At 36.0% G+C, this 17,356-nt stretch overlaps 1 protein-coding gene across 5 annotated transcripts in view; it reads right to left on the reverse strand.

Moving 5' to 3' along the window:
• Positions 1-9,144: 9,144 nt before the first annotated feature.
• LOC145672933 (very long chain fatty acid elongase AAEL008004-like) overlaps positions 9,145-17,356 on the reverse strand; it is a 58,698-nt gene continuing 50,486 nt past the window's right edge. For all 5 annotated transcript variants that reach the window (XM_081742155.1, XM_081742158.1, XM_081742157.1 and 2 more), the window contains exons 6-8: positions 17,114-17,219; positions 13,923-14,059; positions 9,145-11,344 (exon numbers count right to left, since the gene is read on the reverse strand). In XM_081742155.1, the coding sequence (XP_081598281.1) occupies positions 11,123-11,344; positions 13,923-14,059; positions 17,114-17,219 (465 nt within the window). In that variant the 3' untranslated portion in view covers positions 9,145-11,122. The remainder of the gene's footprint in view (positions 11,345-13,922; positions 14,060-17,113; positions 17,220-17,356) is intronic.

The following is a 17,356-nucleotide window of genomic DNA, read 5'->3' on the forward strand; positions in this document are numbered from 1 at the left end:
GTCAGTACTAAAAACATCCACACCAAATTCAGAAACAGTTTGTCTTAAATGAGAAGTTGTAGATAGTTTAGGCCTCGGCATTCTACATACTGAAAACATCAGTTCACTCTCAAGTTGAAACTAGGAAGCACACTTAAAGAATAAAAGTTCGCAAGTGTAGATTGTATACAGCAGAATAATAGATAAAAATCTCTGTTTAAAATCTTTCTACGTCTTATAATCTATTTTTAGGTATTCACGTAGTCACATCCTTTGTGGTAAACAACTTACAACCATTTGCTTTGGCCTCTCACGAATCCCCAGCCCTCATCATCCAGCTACAACTTAGTGTTCATTAACTTGTTAGGAATGCAGTTTTTCCACCACAACAATCAGGAAGCAGGAAAAAACATCATTTAACTTCGTGTTTTTATATCCGTAAACAGTTTTCATTTTTTAAGATTTCCTTATGTAGAAGAAAAAAATAAAAAGATCATAAGTGACCTAAAAGTTACCTTAAAATATTAAAAATTGACCTGAAACTTCAAAACGGCAAAAAGTGACCAAAAGTTGACCCTAAAAAAATACATTTTTAGAACCAAGAGTTGATGGATAATGTTTTTATCTGAACTTGCCTTGTCCTATGCGTAACAGAAAAAAGTTGACTTGTCAACAAGATCCGGGCCCTGCTAATCACACATCAAAACGACTCTGCATAAGGCCCATTAACTCTTTCAACTAGTATCATAACTAACATCTTTGGTTCACTTACCTTAACCTTAAATCCTTTCGAACGAAATTCTGAAACTATCGATTAATTTGTATCAAGTATTTGTCTGTCCAACCATGAAGTATGTTCCCATCTCGAAGACGTCACTTCAACTAAACTTATTCTGGTTAACTAGCTTCTTGTTTTTGAAAAGTGTCATTGATTTCTTTTGCTTTTTGTTTATTGTTATTGGCATGTAATCTATGCGTGAGCAAATATTTCTCAAATCAATAAAGTTATGATTGAAAAATCGATGGTAAAATAAAATCACGTATTATCCTTGAATTTATCACGTCTCTTCCTGTTTTAAAATCAGCGCTTAGGAAAGATGGTGGTTCTGTAGGAAGTTAAAAAGATTAGGAAAATATGATTTGTAAATCATATACGTATATCTTTGTGATTACATTACGGAATCTCAACAGAAGATTAAAACAATATTTGAAAGCTTGAGGAAAAGCTACCAAGAATGTGGTTCCCGAATCCGGAAATCTGTCCTATTAATTTTAGTAAATTTTTATCAGAAGTTAACATTCAATTTACTTAACTTTTAACACCGATTTAACATTTAAAAAGGTTGTTCCATATATCTTCCCCTATTTTTGTTCTAAATAGCATTTTTTTAGAGCTCCTTCGTGACTAAGAGGTTAGAGTACGAGCCTTTGGTGTGGGATATCCGAGTTCGATTCCCGGAGGGCTCATGTGGTTCGGATTCCAGGTTAATCAGTAGATCCACGTTTCATATAGCCTCGCTGCTAAAAGGGACGTTAAACCAAAAATCAACTCAACTTTGCTTATTCGTATTTTTCGGTATTTTTGATATTTTAACAATTCCTTTCACTCCTGCCTTTTAACAAACTCAACTCAACTCAAGTTTTTTTTTTTTAATAAATATAAATCCCAAATTTGTGTACCAATAACTCGTGAACCAGATGTATACAAAGAAAAATATTTCACGTTGCTTACTCTCCAAGTGAAGATATACGTCCATGTGGTTACGGTGCTTTTTACCACGACTCGATTTTGGCATTGTTTGCCATGAAATTGTTCTTGCTCATTTATTTTATATCATAATCCTGAAAATTTATTCAAAATCGACTCCAAAGCTAAAGGTTGCCAGATGACTACATTATAACAATCAAATCCATTATACATATTTATAAACAGAATACATTCAAATGGTTCCCAAGCACATCATCGGATTACTGCGCTAACGGCTGTTACAGCCACAGATAAATTTATTCAAGTTGAGTCGAAACACTCGCCGTAGTCATTTGTGTGCTTAGAAACCTACCAAATACATTTCAAAATTGATACTGTATTATGTATATACAAACTGTGTATGTTTGAATGTGTAACCAACGCTGAGTCTAGACATATCATCAGGATCACTTATAAGAAAGGCGGTAATCCCAATAAATATCACAGATCCGAATCTTTGGGAGGGGGTGTGATAAAAATTATCTCTTCTTTTATTTTTTCTTAACTTTCCTAGAGATTAAATTAAGCAAAATTAGATTTAACTGTATGGATAAACACATTTGGTGACAAAACTAAAGTTTAGTTCTTGATAATACATACAGTGATTTTTGTATTGCTACTTCGATATTCAAGCCTACAGAGGTTATTACAAATATTTATTAAAATACAGCAAACTTTAAAATTAAGGTTTTTATACGATTCTCTAATTTTTATTTTTAGAATTTTCGTCCTATCGTCCTGACGCCCAGACGGAATCGCAACATGAAGCACAAGGAATTTATTTAACTGGTGTCAAATTGCATAACATAAGGCGCTTCTGCTATTGTTCGTCTGACGGAAGCAAAATTTGAACTGTAGAAATTACCCTACAAAAGGTTTCAACTCAGCAAAGCTTGAGATGTCCGTAGGAACGAACGTGCAAATGTAGAGGCGTAATTTTTTGTAAAGGCGGCTCTACTCGGGGTGTCAGGAGGCTATTCCCAAAATTAAACGTAGTTTATGGAAGCGTGGAAGTGGAGAGTCACGATTTTCGTTAAAACGGCTCCTATACTTTCGTATAAGTAATTTCACTGAGAAAAATCAAGAAAGGGTATATATTTTACTCATGGGAGTGAGTTTTTGTTTGATTGTTTGTTTGTTTTCGGATGATTTTCTGAAGAAATGACTCACGCGACCCTGTACACACGTATTTCATATATAGATAAATGTTTCAGTAATAGCTGATAATATGGCCTAACTCAGATAGAAAGGAAACATCCACTTCAATTTTTGAAAATTTCAATCAAACATTTTCTTGTAAACGTTACAGTATATCTGGAGAACTACCAGTTAATTGAATATGATGTGCTAATTCCCGTAGAAAATACGGAAAATTAATTTCGGGGCTGTTCAAAAATTTTGTGGCCCCTGATCCAAGATCCAATATATTTTAATAAAAAAAAATACACGTTATATTTGGAGAACTACATATAGTGCAGCCAAACCCAAACTATCACTTAACTCAGTATGATGTGCTTATTCTGTAAAAAATACGAAAACTCGAATCAGGGGCCGTTCAAAAATATTGTAACCCCTGATGCAAAAACTAATTATTGGCCAAAATCGCAATCTTTTGATCCATTTCTTTAGTTTTCCTAAACTTCTTGCAATTCACTTTTCAACAACGATGTCTTAATCTTTGGAATTACCTCTGTCGAACTGGTTTATATGCAAATTGGAACGTTTTTGGTAAATAAATAAATAAATAAATAAATAAATAAATAAATAAATAAATCATAATGTAAAGTTGTTCGTTTTTAGCACGTCTACCTCGTTTACTCATTACGGTTAATTTTTAATTTGAAAGGGAACATAGGAAAGTGAATGTCGTATTTCTGTTTTTTTTTTTTCAAAACGACACATTTTCGAAAGCTCTTTCGAAATGAAACTTTATTTTCTTCTATAGCAAAATTAGCAATTGTGTAAATATTCCCTTTTTTTCAAAATAAACTCTTCATTTGTACTGAAAAAAAAATGTACAAGATGCAGTTCATCCTTAGAGGAGAGTTCTTTTCGAACATTTTTTTTTTCAAAAACGATTTTGTTTATTTTTCATAAACAAATATTCCGTTAATAACTTGACAATTTGGCATTATTCATTTGTTCTAAAAAAAAAAAATACGAAAGATCGTTTCCTCTTGTAGATAAGTTTATTTTTTCTTGTCTGACGATTATTTTCAAAAAAACGACTAGTGGAATTTTGTCCTTCTATCTATCTATATAAATAAAGATGAAAGTGAGTGTGTTTGTGATTTAATAACTCTTAAACCACCGGACCAATCTCGATCAAATTTTCATCATAGATGGTGGTTATCATTTCACTTTGATGGTGCAACTTAAGGGAGGTGGGAGGAGGAGATACCGTACATAAATATGATCGAAAACGGCCGATATTAGTGTCGAATCCATAGTTTCGGAATCGCTTAGATGAACACTGGCACTTCCGATGCCGTTTAAAAATCGAAATTCAGTTCCCATTAGTACTCCTAAAGGGGTAGTGACATATAAAAATAATTGAAGATGACTGATTTTACTGTCGAATACAAAGTTTTTGGGGTTCCTAAGTTGATTGGTAACAGTTTTGGCGTCCTTTATGTGCAAAATGAAACATATTCTACCCGTGCGAAGGACGGGCATTCTGCTAGTATTTTATAAAAAAACAATTTCATTAACAACCCTATAATACTGCGCAAGCCCCTTTCCAGAGGAATCTAGGAGGCCGGGCCCCCACTAAATTTTTTCTGTCCCCCTAAAATTTTCACGGTAGGCTTGCAAATGAACTATAATATGGTGATGAACTATAATATGGTTGAATCGCCCCCCCCCCGTAATTTCAGCTGGGCACCCCTACATTTTTCGGCTGGCTACCAGCCTGATACTGCGTCGTTCACTTCTTATTAAAGTATTGGGAGTGAGTTTTTTTTTTTTTTTTTTGGGCTTGAATTTACCCAAATACGACTCATGTGATTTTGTTAGTATTTAATAAACAAATATTTTAATAATAGCCCTAATTTATGGCGTTAAGTCGTTTCTCATGAAAAAATAACTAGAGATAGTTTACTTTTGAGGGAGAGTTTTTTTTTTTGACCAAGTGCTTTTCGAAAATGCCTTATAATTTTGTTCCTACTTCATAAATAAATGTTTCTGTAATAATTGCAACAAAACATGATTTTGTTTAAGAAATTGGAGAGAGAAAATTTAGTTTGATGTCCCATACTTTATTTTTTTCCTTTTAAAAAATGGAATAAATTCATTGCATTTCGGCTCTGAGTAGTTTCAACCCAAAGCAGACACCTAATTCTTATAATTCAAAGAAAACACACACACTATTTTACGCAAATTGAATACTTTTACAAATATATTATTGTAAGTTGGTCTTGAACGAATTCATGCAAATGAGGATGATTGCGTAGCTTGAAAGAAACCGAATTACTCTGTATTGCATCTAAATTGAATAATCTGTACAAATCTTACCATTAAAAAAATGCTTAGTTATGACACTACTTATAAGCAGAGACTTTCAAGTTGGGGTTCAATTTACCCCCTTATATTACATATGCTGTATAATAATATCTCTTGTAACTTGCAGCAATAGGACTTGTCCGTTTATGGATATAATATTTTTCTAAATATTTGTATTAGACTTTATATTTCGGTATTGTGGATACGCACTTTATACAGGGTGGCCCGTAATTATGTACTTGATGTTTCAAAGACTATGCTAAAGAAACTAAGAACATAAAATTGAACATAAACCCATTACTCCTATATCTTTTCTCACAAGAATTTTAATCTCTGTTCTCCATGGCGTGGTTCAGTAATGCACTATCTAAATCGATACCATGCCAGGAGTCGAAGAACAGCGCTGTCTCAAGCAGTTTGACCGACCCGTACTGGTATCCTGTGGAACTCTTCTCTGATAGCTTCTCGTAATTCGACCAAATTGCGTATGGGATGTTGATACAATTTGTCCATTTAAACACCCCATAAGAATTGTGATAAATCGGGAGAACGAGTTGGCCACTCCACAGACCCACGTCGACCACTGCATTCCCTGTTCCAGAGACAACCGTTCCATCATCCTCTGGCATATACTAACGGTTCTAAGTCCAGTGACCGTTATCCCCAGTCTCACGCTACACAGTGTTGCAATATCGAAACATTTTTTATCCAGAATTACAAATACTACAGTCTATTTCGATTTGTTAACTACGCTCTCTATTTCCTCCAGAAATTCAAGTTTGAATTTAGGTGTGAGAACATTTCTCTTGCATTTTGCGGGAGTAGTCATACCGGGAACAGGCAAACAAATATTTTAAAATATCTTTATGTAATCTCAGAATAGTAGCATACAGTGAACTATTTGCGATTGAAGTTTGGTGGCGCGAGTTCCAGCCGCATAGCGTATAAAATAATCTACCTGGTATCCAGGCCGGTAGCCAGCCCAAAAATGTACGGGGGGGGGGGCGATCCAACCATATTATAAGCCTACCGTCACAATTTTAGAGGGCCAGCAAAAATTTAGGGGGGCGGCCCCCATAGACTCCCTGGTACGGGCATACTGGTATCTCTTAGCCAATGAGTTCCTTAGAGTAAGCTATTGTGACAAGTGTTCGTTCTAGATTGTTTGCCCACGGCGAATCCGCAAAAAAAGCAAAAATCCCATTTTTTGGTATTGCTGGTTAACTGGGTATCGGTTAGGTGAGATTTTATGTGATATCACTAATTTATATTAAAAGTCAATAAAATAACGTGAACAGCCGTGAAAACTCAACAATAAACCACCATCATTATTGTACATTATACGCAGCGGCTTGTGATCGTCTCATTTCTCTTAGTTCTTGTACTCTGCTCTGCTGTTCCTCGTTATCAGTTCACCCTGAGTCCGGTGGTATTGTATTAGGGCATCATCATATATGACCCTCATAGACTTTCGAAAAGAGTAGATTGCTAGTATATGTATGTGTCCTGAGGATATTGCGAGCTAGTGTGTCACAAGTCATACGAGTACAAAGTCGGAAAAACCTCTTCTGCATAACACGATAGTGGATATGGGCTTAAATTTTCTTTAATAGACAGAAGAGGATTGTCATAGCCACCAGAAGAACAATTCCAGGGCAGAGGCCGCTGAACTCAATTGTTATCTTTAGAAAATTATTTTCACGAAAACAGTATGGCGGAAACTCTAAGAATGAGTATTCGTTTCAGAAAGCCTCTCGTGACAGCAATAAATTCAGGAATGAAACTATGCTGGTACAACGGCCACAGAAATTGGGAAGGTGAGCTATGAAAACATGGCAAGTTATGAGATAAATTTATCTTTACTTTATTCCCCACTGAGGGACAGGTATACGTGTTTCGAACACCATATGAAGCCTACATTTCAGATTGTCACCTTGCAACCATCAAACGTGGAGACTAGTCTCTCTTGATGTCGAGAAATGTTAAAAAGTAGCCTAACTTACTCAACACTTACAAAAACAAAGCCAACTTGAGGTAAACTTAACAGAAACTAACTTAGGTTCAGCTTTATAAACGGAGCTTAGAGCTGATCAGCTCTTAGGCAACCAAGCCTGATCTAATCTAAGTTACATTTACCAAATATGAGCTAAACTAAGCTTTAATTAACTAATGTAAACTTCACTCACGTAACCCAAGCTAAACTAAGTGAAAAATTGAGTTTGTTCTAAGAAATACCAAATCCATAGTAGCTATCTTCATGCGGTTTTCAAGCAAAGTAATCTCATTTCTGCAAGATCACTTTATCAAATACAACTTCTTAAATAATTTGTTCCATGTAATACCATACTTGTAATAATTTTCTTGTGGCAAAGTTAAAGTAAACCTGTACGAAAATTTCAATGCGTGAAATAAACAAGCAAGACAAAAAGTATTCAGTCTTCACTAGAATTAACATTGATCCGTTTTTCTGTGCTTATAGATTAAGTTTCTCTGGTAGCAAGTGACGAGTGTCTCACACCGCTGACATACTGTTATGACCATTACGCTTAACTGGTGTGAGCGTCCCAGTAGATCTCATGGAAATAGTTCATCAACAGAGCTAAAACAAGGACGCTTCAGAATGGCTAAATGGAGTTTTGTGTTTAACCGTGCCTGTAGGCAACAGAAAATGTCCAATTTTTCAATGTATCAGAGCAATCTGTTCGATTTGCTTTCAACAAATTGTGTAACATGCGTGAGTATCCAAAATAAATTATAACTATGGTCGCAGAAAAATCCTAACCCAGACGTTACCACTGACGAGTTTGACGCCTGGTTAAGAAAAAATGTTTTTTTTTTCATACCAGATAGGAATTGCTGCAGTCCATGAATGCAGGTTGATTTCAACAAACTTCCAAAATAACATTGCGAAGGAAAGTTCATCCAATAGACATTTGGAGTAGAATACAACTAAATATGACACTTCGCACTTGAACACATGAAGGTGCACGTCTTTGATGGGCTCAACAATGCATTCACCAGGCTATAGCTGGCTAAAAATATGCACTTAGTCGCATTTTAATCTGTATTACACTTATGCAAGGTGTTGAGTACACTGAAAACTTAATGAAACCTTTTATTCACAATATGTGGAGGATGTAGTGCAAGCTGGAAAAGCTTCTTGTATTATGACTTGACTCCAATCGCACAGGCGAATATAAACATAAAACCAGCATATTTATTTGGATGTTATCATTGACCAGATGTTGCCAGGTCTCCATCATCTTCATGATGATTATGGTGTGAACACCCACTGATAATACCGTGTTTATAGTATACAAAGCGTTTATATATACATGGCTTGAGGAACAATCAAGCATCCAATCGCATCTGTCCGGTCTACAAAGTTCTCAGATTTAAATGCAATTGAAAAATCATCTCGGGACTATTTGGGGCAGAGGGTGAAACGAAGAAATGTGTATCAGCTACTTTACTGGAAGAAAATCTACCGATGAGTGACTGAATTCTTGTTGATGCGACACTGGAACATTTCAAGGAATCATTTCCAAACAGAATCCAGGTGATATATCCAGATCAGATACAGTTTTACCACGTATCAGGTAATTTCTGCAGAAGTTGACTTTTGTCCAATATTATCGCATTTTAGATACGGAAACCCTTGTATTTTCAATGATTCACTGAGCTCCCTCGTGGCTAAGCGGTTAGCGTACGCGCCTGTGGCGCGGGAGACCCGGGTTCGATTCCCGGCGGGAGCTCATGTGGTTCGGATTCCACGTTAATCAGTAGGTCCACGTCTCATATAGCCTCGCTGCTGAAAGGGACGCTAAACTAAAATCAACTCAACAACTCAACTCAATGATTCACTGAGACTCTGAGCCATTCTTGTAGAAACAGTAATAAAACGCCCACAATATGTTGTAATTCTTTGTTTTTATTAAAAATTAACATCCATACATAGAAAATATTTAACAGAACTAAGAATATATATTTATGTGTTTACAGTCTCATGCATTGCTAATTTAATTCAATAGTATAGTTCCATAAGATACCCAAAAACTATTCTAAGACTACATCAACGATACTGTTGAGAATACTGCAAGCTGAAAGTAATGCATTCTGGTAGCTAAAACACTTTTTAGGAAATGTTATTGATTATATAAAAGAGTCATAATGAATGATTAATGTATGCAAATAGAGCAATAATATTAATAGCAAATAAAAACAAAGGAGTATATAATATAGAAATAAAAAAGGACATAGTTAAAAAGGAATAGATACACACTCACACTTATCACACATTCAGGGATTCAGTTTCTGCTAACAATAGTAATAATTATATGTGAAAAAACATTATACATATATATGAATTAAATGGAACAATAAACATGCATGTATATTGGTCATTTCACACTTTATGTGTTATATATAATGTATGGAGCACAATAGCAGTTCATAGCAGTCAGTCTGGAAAACACACTACTCGTTGCAGAAAAATCCTTAAGTAGCTCATCACAATATGTATGTATTTGACTTTATCCTATAGATTTAAAGAGTACAGAGGATTCTCGTAGTTCATGTGAATGCCTACTTCGCTTAGATGGTAGACATTGATGTGGTACAGGAATTATATCTCTAGCACACCTTCCCACGCATTGTAGGAGTAGCTGTGTTTCAAACAAGGTACAAGGGAAACTGTACGAGAGTTGCTCAAAAGGCATTACCCGTTTTAGTATTGACACCGAACCACGGAAGATTTCTTAACAAATCTTACAATCTTAGGTTTAGGTAGCAAACCTAACCTAACGTAGCAATACTTTATGGTAAGTTTCTGTATTCACTTGTTTGTGGCTTCCAGTCCATTCAGAAACGTACTGCTTTGATTTCTTCCCCTCTGATTCCCCTCTGTTTGCTGAAAATTACTGACGATACAGGTCTCTTCATAGACCAAATATTTAGGTCTCAAACTGAACTTTTCTGATAAATTTTGATATGCTGATTTCTGAAGTAATGTATCGTTGCCTGTTCCCTTCAAGCAACGACACACATTTGTCAGTCCCTAAGAACAGTATATAACGGCGTTAAAATTTGCAGAAATCTCGTTGAAGGAACGACTTTTTTTGTTTGGCAGAAATGACCCTCTCTTCCAAATTCTTAAGTTCAAAAAGCCGCAACATATAAACACTGTATTTTAAATTTAAATCAGATTGGTGACCTAAGAATGAAATCATTATATATAGTTCCACATTCTTATCAATATTTTCTTACGGTTTTTATGTTCTTTAAAGAGTTTTCCATACGAGGGCGAACTTTGAATTGGCAGACAACATATAATTTTTGTATTCAACGGATGAAAATTCTGGAATCAGGCAAAAATCTTCCCTCCTAACGACTAGTTCTAGCTGTGGTGTTGATAGCCTCTTAGAACTTCAACATAGAAACTGTGAATGCGTTATTTGGTTTTCTTGGAACGTTACAAATCATTTACATTACTCTTGAAGATATTATTGAGTTTGATTTTCGTAACCAAATTGATCAGTTTTCGGAAGAGAAAGTTTTACTAATAAAACAGAAGTTATGGAAGCAGGTAGCTGGAAGTACATCTTTGAATGGACTAGCGACAAAAAATGCATGAAAATACATAAACTTATTATAAAGCAACTACTTAAATGTTCAAAATAACCATATAGAACAATAACCTAAGATATGTAGATACAGAACCTAAAAACAAAGTTCTCTTAAGAAATCTTCCACGAATAATTTCCAATCCTGAAGCTGGCACTACATTCTGGACGACCCTCGCACATTAAACTTTGGATTCAGTTATCTGAAACTGTGTGTTATGGTGTTGTTCAGCTTTTTATCACTGTGTTTATATGATGTGTACGGGATCCACACTCACTTCAGTTGTTGTTGTTGTTGTTGTTCCTGTTGTACGTTGCCATTCTCTTCTTTCTTACTCTTGGTAGCATTTTTCCCATAGGCCTTCTTGTAGAAGTCATAAAAGAGAAGGAACATGAATATATTCTGTGGGAAGATGACGGGGACAATGATCTTTGGGTAGCCACAATCGATAAACATTATCTGCAAACTATGAATGGCTAAGATGAAGAACTGAACCTGGAAATTAAAAAAGTAAAAGTAATTTAGGTTATGGTTGATTAATACCTCGAGGCTCTTCCACATTGTCCATTAACATTATCAACTATACATTACAAACTAGAGTCGCGATAGCGTAGTCAGAAGAGTGTGTACCTACCAACACGACAGATAGGTTTGATCCTCGGTGGGACACGCAGTAGTATCTGTGTGTCTACTAGTAGTAGTTCCCCTGTTGTGGGATGAGTACATATCGTATCGAAGAACTTAATGAAAATAGACGACTGGTCCATGATTGCAAAGATTTGGCAGTAACTGCTCCTACCTTTTAATTATCGTTGCACCACTCTAACCTTTCAAAGAAGATAATGGATTATGCTCAATAATCTCGACCAACTTCAGTCGCTTGTACAGGTTCTTAGGACCTTTGAGTGTCTATCAATAATGTCTACTGGTTAAGGGGACTTCCCCAAAGGTAGAAATTCTCCAGCATCTGCATGGTTAGCGACCAAGTGTTATAAGGCAAACTCACATCTCATTTGAAATCGATGCCTCATGGTTAGACCCTGTGGAACAGGGTAAGGAGAGCGTCGATCGGAACTCGTTCTGGTCACCATCGAGGGTGACCTTCTTATACGCCGGCCTTATAAGTGTAGTCAATCTGTTAAGTGCTTACGAGGGACTTAAGAAGAAATACACTAAACTCTCAGATTCCCAGCATCTGACTGCACTACCCCTTTCAGTCTAATCGCCTCTCCCTAACGAGATGGTGTCTACCATCATATGCAGTGATGACACCAAAACGTTATAAGAGAAGCTCATCTCCCCCTTGGATAACATAGTTCCCAGTTCCCGAACTCCACGGTATAACCACAGCCCAGCAGAGACCAATACAAAAAAGAATCCTGGTATGACCAAGGGTGGCTGGAAATCAGCCTGTGCATTCCTCTTGTCGTTGAAGAGACACCCAGACAACCACCTGCCAGATCCAAGGGCATGTCTTAAGATGACTATACACGCGGCGAGTTGGTCACCAAGCTACCGGCAATTTGGTCGATGGTCAATAAGAAGGCACGAATATTGCCCCGTGTATGGGACTGTTGCTGCCTGATTGCAGGCAATCTCGTCATCGCCTTGCAATGATTTAATCAACTGGAAAGTTCATTAGATCCACTAGGTTGCCGAGCAATCTCGGCATACCGGGAGATGGAATTGCCAGAAAGATAGTGATGTGTACTGAAATGCAACGATATAGAGTGCCTGCACACGCGCAAAGCAGCCTAAATTGCGTGTAGAATGCAGTAGCAGACGCCTTATCAGTGAGTATAAATTATTGTGTATTCTAGTTCACAGCTTAGGAAGTGGAGGTTTTCGTAGAGATTGACCACTTCATTGCTAGGACTAAAAAGAAAAAAGAAAAAGAAAACTCTTTCGACCGGCAATTGGTTGGTCGATATGCGACCAATTCCCCGCACGTATAACCACATTTACTCGCCCATTTGGAAGGTATCTCGAAGGCTTTCCTTCACCAGTAGGGACGACAGAGTATCAGACCATGCCTACGTCATTTTGCGGAAGAGATATATCGTACACCACCGGCACTAGTAACAATGAAGTCCTTTTGCACCTGGTGGCACAGAAAACATTTCTCACTTTACTCTCATGCAACTGCGGTTTAGGGGTTCCCTTAGGCACTGTAAAGAAAGGGAACCTGGGATGGCTGAAACGTTCTGTCGATTACGTCACTTCCTGTAAATGCCGAAATCTAGAAAGTGCGAACCCTTTCATCCACCCAGTCTCCTATTAGTGAAGCACACGAGATAAGAGTTGAGGCTATCTTGTCTGGAAAATGTGTCGTGAAAGTCATGTCTCCAAAAATGTCTTTTCCTATTGGAAGAACAATGTCCATGTGTTGAAACTCATCTCCAGAATTATGTCTCGAACTCATTTCTATCTCTTATGACGTGTATCGAATGGGGTGAACCCATTATCATGCTATCTTTCATAGCTTACAAACTAAAATCACAAGTTCTAGTATCTTCAATTGCACAATATGAACATAAATATTGTACGATAAAGACATACAATAACCTTGGTTTTTCTCCCTGAACCAACTCAATCCTACAAGATCAACACGGGAAAATATTCGAAGATGAAATCTGAAATAAATCATGTAAACCATCATGCGTAATTTTTGAGTTTTCTTCTAAACTTAAAAGAGCCGTGGTCGATTCCTCGTTTGAAACTTTTGAGGTTCGGGTTCAATATGAGGCTATAGGACAGTGTTTAATACAGCTTCAACACTAGCTCTTCACTTGGTCGAGTGGCCCATCTTTGATACGCGAGTTTCCGGGTTCAATTTCCGGAAAAATAGCATTGAAATTTGAATCCTCTACGGTGATTCGGCTTCCGTTTTAAACTGTAGATTAACATCCCATTTAGCCTTGATGCTGAAAGAGGACGTTAAAATTCAATAAACAAGAAAAGGGGTTTCGATACTGAAAGGGACTTTAAACTCCAATTCAAGAAACCAATAAAAATATGCAAAACAATGATATAGTAAATTATTATTATTATTATCGTACTGTCCCATACTCACCATTTGTAGTTGAGTGATGTACTTCTTCCACCAAATATGTTTCTTGTACTTCGGCCATATTGATGTGATTAGGTAATAAATGTACATGACAACATGAACGAACGAGTTAAGTAAACCAAGGAATGTGCCATGGCCACCTGAAATAATAATAATGTTTATTTTTGTACCATGAAAGCTTAATGACAAAAATACTGCCTCTTATCGGACAAAATCGAACACATATTGTATACATTGTAATCTATCTACTGAAACAATAAAGAAAATAATAGATCAAATAAAATAGTATCGGATTAAGCAATAATTCTTTGTCAAATTAATTCCAAATATTTTAGTTTCAAAATAAATACATTGTGAAAAATACTACAAGTAATATTTGTTGAATTTTAAAATTTATGCTTATGTACTGATGAAAATATATGTTTCTATACTAAAAATAGTAATACTAATACTACTACTAATAATAATTTGAAATATGTTGTGTGTTTACAGGAATAAAACTTTCTTAATTTTTTTAAAGCATGTATAATTCAGATGAGCAATTGCTGTTAGCTTATCCAAGTAAATGTTCAGATTCCTGCGGGAAAATTCTCGGAAATTTTGGTAACACCTCGTATATAATGAAGAAAGAACTTACGATTATCTCACTTGTAAAACATGCCCCAAGCTTGGATAACTTTCAAAATGGCCTATTAATACTAAATTTAAGGATCCTGTATCCCATAAAATTATCTTTAAAAGATATCTGTCCTTATGGTCAAGAGAAAAATGTCCTTAACATTAGGGTCTTTGAAGTACTGCTTATGCCAAGGGTAAAAGTGTCCAAATTTTGGATCGATTTCTAATTTGAAGACGATGAGCTCAACGAAATCATTTTTAGGCATACACGTTCATATGGTGCATAGAAAAGTGAAATCAAGTTTGGAATATAAATAAATAAATACAAATGTCCCATAATTAACTATTCGTATCAGCTTTGCTATCTTAAATAATTTAAACCAGAAATATAAATTACTGAATAAAGCAACGTTTATTTTAAAAGAATAATAACTTTGTAACAGTTTTACCAACTCACTGAACTTATTGACTTCATCAGATATGTAAATACAAAAAGAGAGTTGCATCTAAATATAACAGGATTCCGCAAAACTGTTTCTGAACGCTGATTGGCTGATAAAAACGGACTCAGCCAATGATAACAAAAGTTACCAAAGTGGTACCAAAAGTTGCCACAACTGGCAATGATAACAAAAGACACTTTCGTCAACTTTTGTTATGATTGGTTAAGTCACGTTCTGACCAGCCAATCAGCGTTCAGAAACAGTTTCTGAGGTCCTGTTATAGTTAGACGCAACTACCTTCTTGTATTTACAGTATCTGATGAAGCCAATGTCTAGTTAGTTGACGAAACTGTTATACAGTTATTATTTTAAAATATACGTTGTTGTGTTCAACGATTTGTATTTCTAGTTTAAGTTAAAACAACTTCCCCAACTGTGAGATCATTTTTCACGTGACCCCATGGTCGGTTATATTTAGAAATTGAGTCATTGGATTGATTCACCAGCGGGAACTCATGTGATTCGGATCCCACGTTAATCAGTAGGTCCACGTCTCATATAGCCTCGCTCCTAAAAGGAACGCTAAGCTAAAATCAACTCAAACATCCTCAACTTAGTAATTAGAAATTTATGCAATCGTGGCCACTTTCTACTAGCGGCATGAATCGTTAATTCTTTGAGTGACCAGGAGTATGAAATTGTTAACTTTGATTACACCTGGTTTCTGACCTGAAAATAGTTTGTATTGATTCACTTAATATAGTAAAGCCTGATTATCTCCGGAACTGGGTGCCAAGAGATAGCGAAAATCGCGGAAATCAAAAAAAAAAAAAAAAAAAAAAAAAGACTAAAAATCAGATACAAATACGAAAAAAAATATATTTCAGCATAAAACTATATTTTATTGTACAAAAAACATATTTAAAAAGAAAATATTTACAGTACAGCTGAAACCCTTGCTCTACGTCTAAATCACTAAAATAAAGAACATTAAACTGTACAATTTTAGAACATACAGTACTTACTTGCATGCGGAATATCAGACAGCAACGACTACTTATGAAAAAATAGCAGAATGCCCGTTCTTCGCCCGAGGAGTATACATTACATTTTCGACACAAAGGGCACCAAAACTGTCCTCAGTCAACTCAGGGGCCCCAAAAACTATAAATTTGGCACTAATACCGACCATTTTCAATTATTTTTTACATGTCACCATCCCCTCCTTAGGAGTACTAATGGGGGCTAAATTTGGATTTAAACGGCGTCAGAAGTGTCACTGTTCATCTCAGACACTCCGAAAACGATTCATTCGACACTAATATCGGTAATTTCCGATCATTTTTATATGTCTCCCCTTTCCCTTCCCAAGTTGTGGGACTGAATTTGGATTCAAACAGCATCGGAAGTGTTACTGTTCATCTCAGCAATCCCAAAAACTATGGGTTCCACACTAATATAGGTCATTTTTGATCATTTTTATGTAACTCCCCCTCCCGTAACTTGCGCCATCAAAATGAAATGATACAAAGCATCCCAGATCCGAACCTCATCTATGTTGAAAATTTGATCAAGATCGGTCGGATGGTTCAAGGGTTATTAAGTTACAATCATAGTCACATTCATTTTTATACATATAGACAGAGGTAAAAGTGCAGGGGAATGTGCGGCACGCCGTTCCCACACCTCCAAAAATATGTATGGCGTCCCCCAGTTCCTAAAAATTTCAATGGGCAGTGATAGGCAGTGGGACGGCGTGACGTCATGGCGTTACCTACCGTCCCCCTACCTTTTCAGACCCACTTTTACCCCTGCATATAGATAAGTGAGCGCAACTACGGCAGGGTTAAAAAATTTTATTGTAGCACTAGCGGATAATCGGGACTTTACTGTACCAATTTACAGAAACAATCTGCTTCAAGAATAGAATAATATTTTATAAAAATTTTTGTATGATTTTTCTGTTATTTACCGAAATAAAATTTCAGAAAGCAAACAAACAAACAGGATAGAATATTAATTTTCGTTTAAAACCGCAAATTTTACCACTTAAGGACAAAGTAACAATAATAAATATCATAATACACTCTGCTACTATGAAGTGTTTATTTTGTACTTCTTTCGTCACCTTACCTGGAAAGTACTTGGTTCCACCCCAAGCAAGAACAACCATACCAGCATGGTGGTACACATGAAGGAATGATATTTGATTGGCCTTCTTTCTTAACACAAAGAATACCTGCAAAATACAAACAGTAACTTTTTTCAGTGCTTCCTTATAATAATAATAATACGAAAACATCTAACGCTAACATCCTGAAATGTTATACAACCTTCCTTAACAAGTTTGGAGTGCGGGTTGCAGAAATACAAGGG

The sequence above is a fragment of the Thermobia domestica genome, chromosome 16, assembly GCF_964235325.1.
Source record: "Thermobia domestica chromosome 16, izTheDome1.hap1.1, whole genome shotgun sequence".
In the NCBI taxonomy this organism is placed as follows: domain Eukaryota; kingdom Metazoa; phylum Arthropoda; class Insecta; order Zygentoma; family Lepismatidae; genus Thermobia; species Thermobia domestica.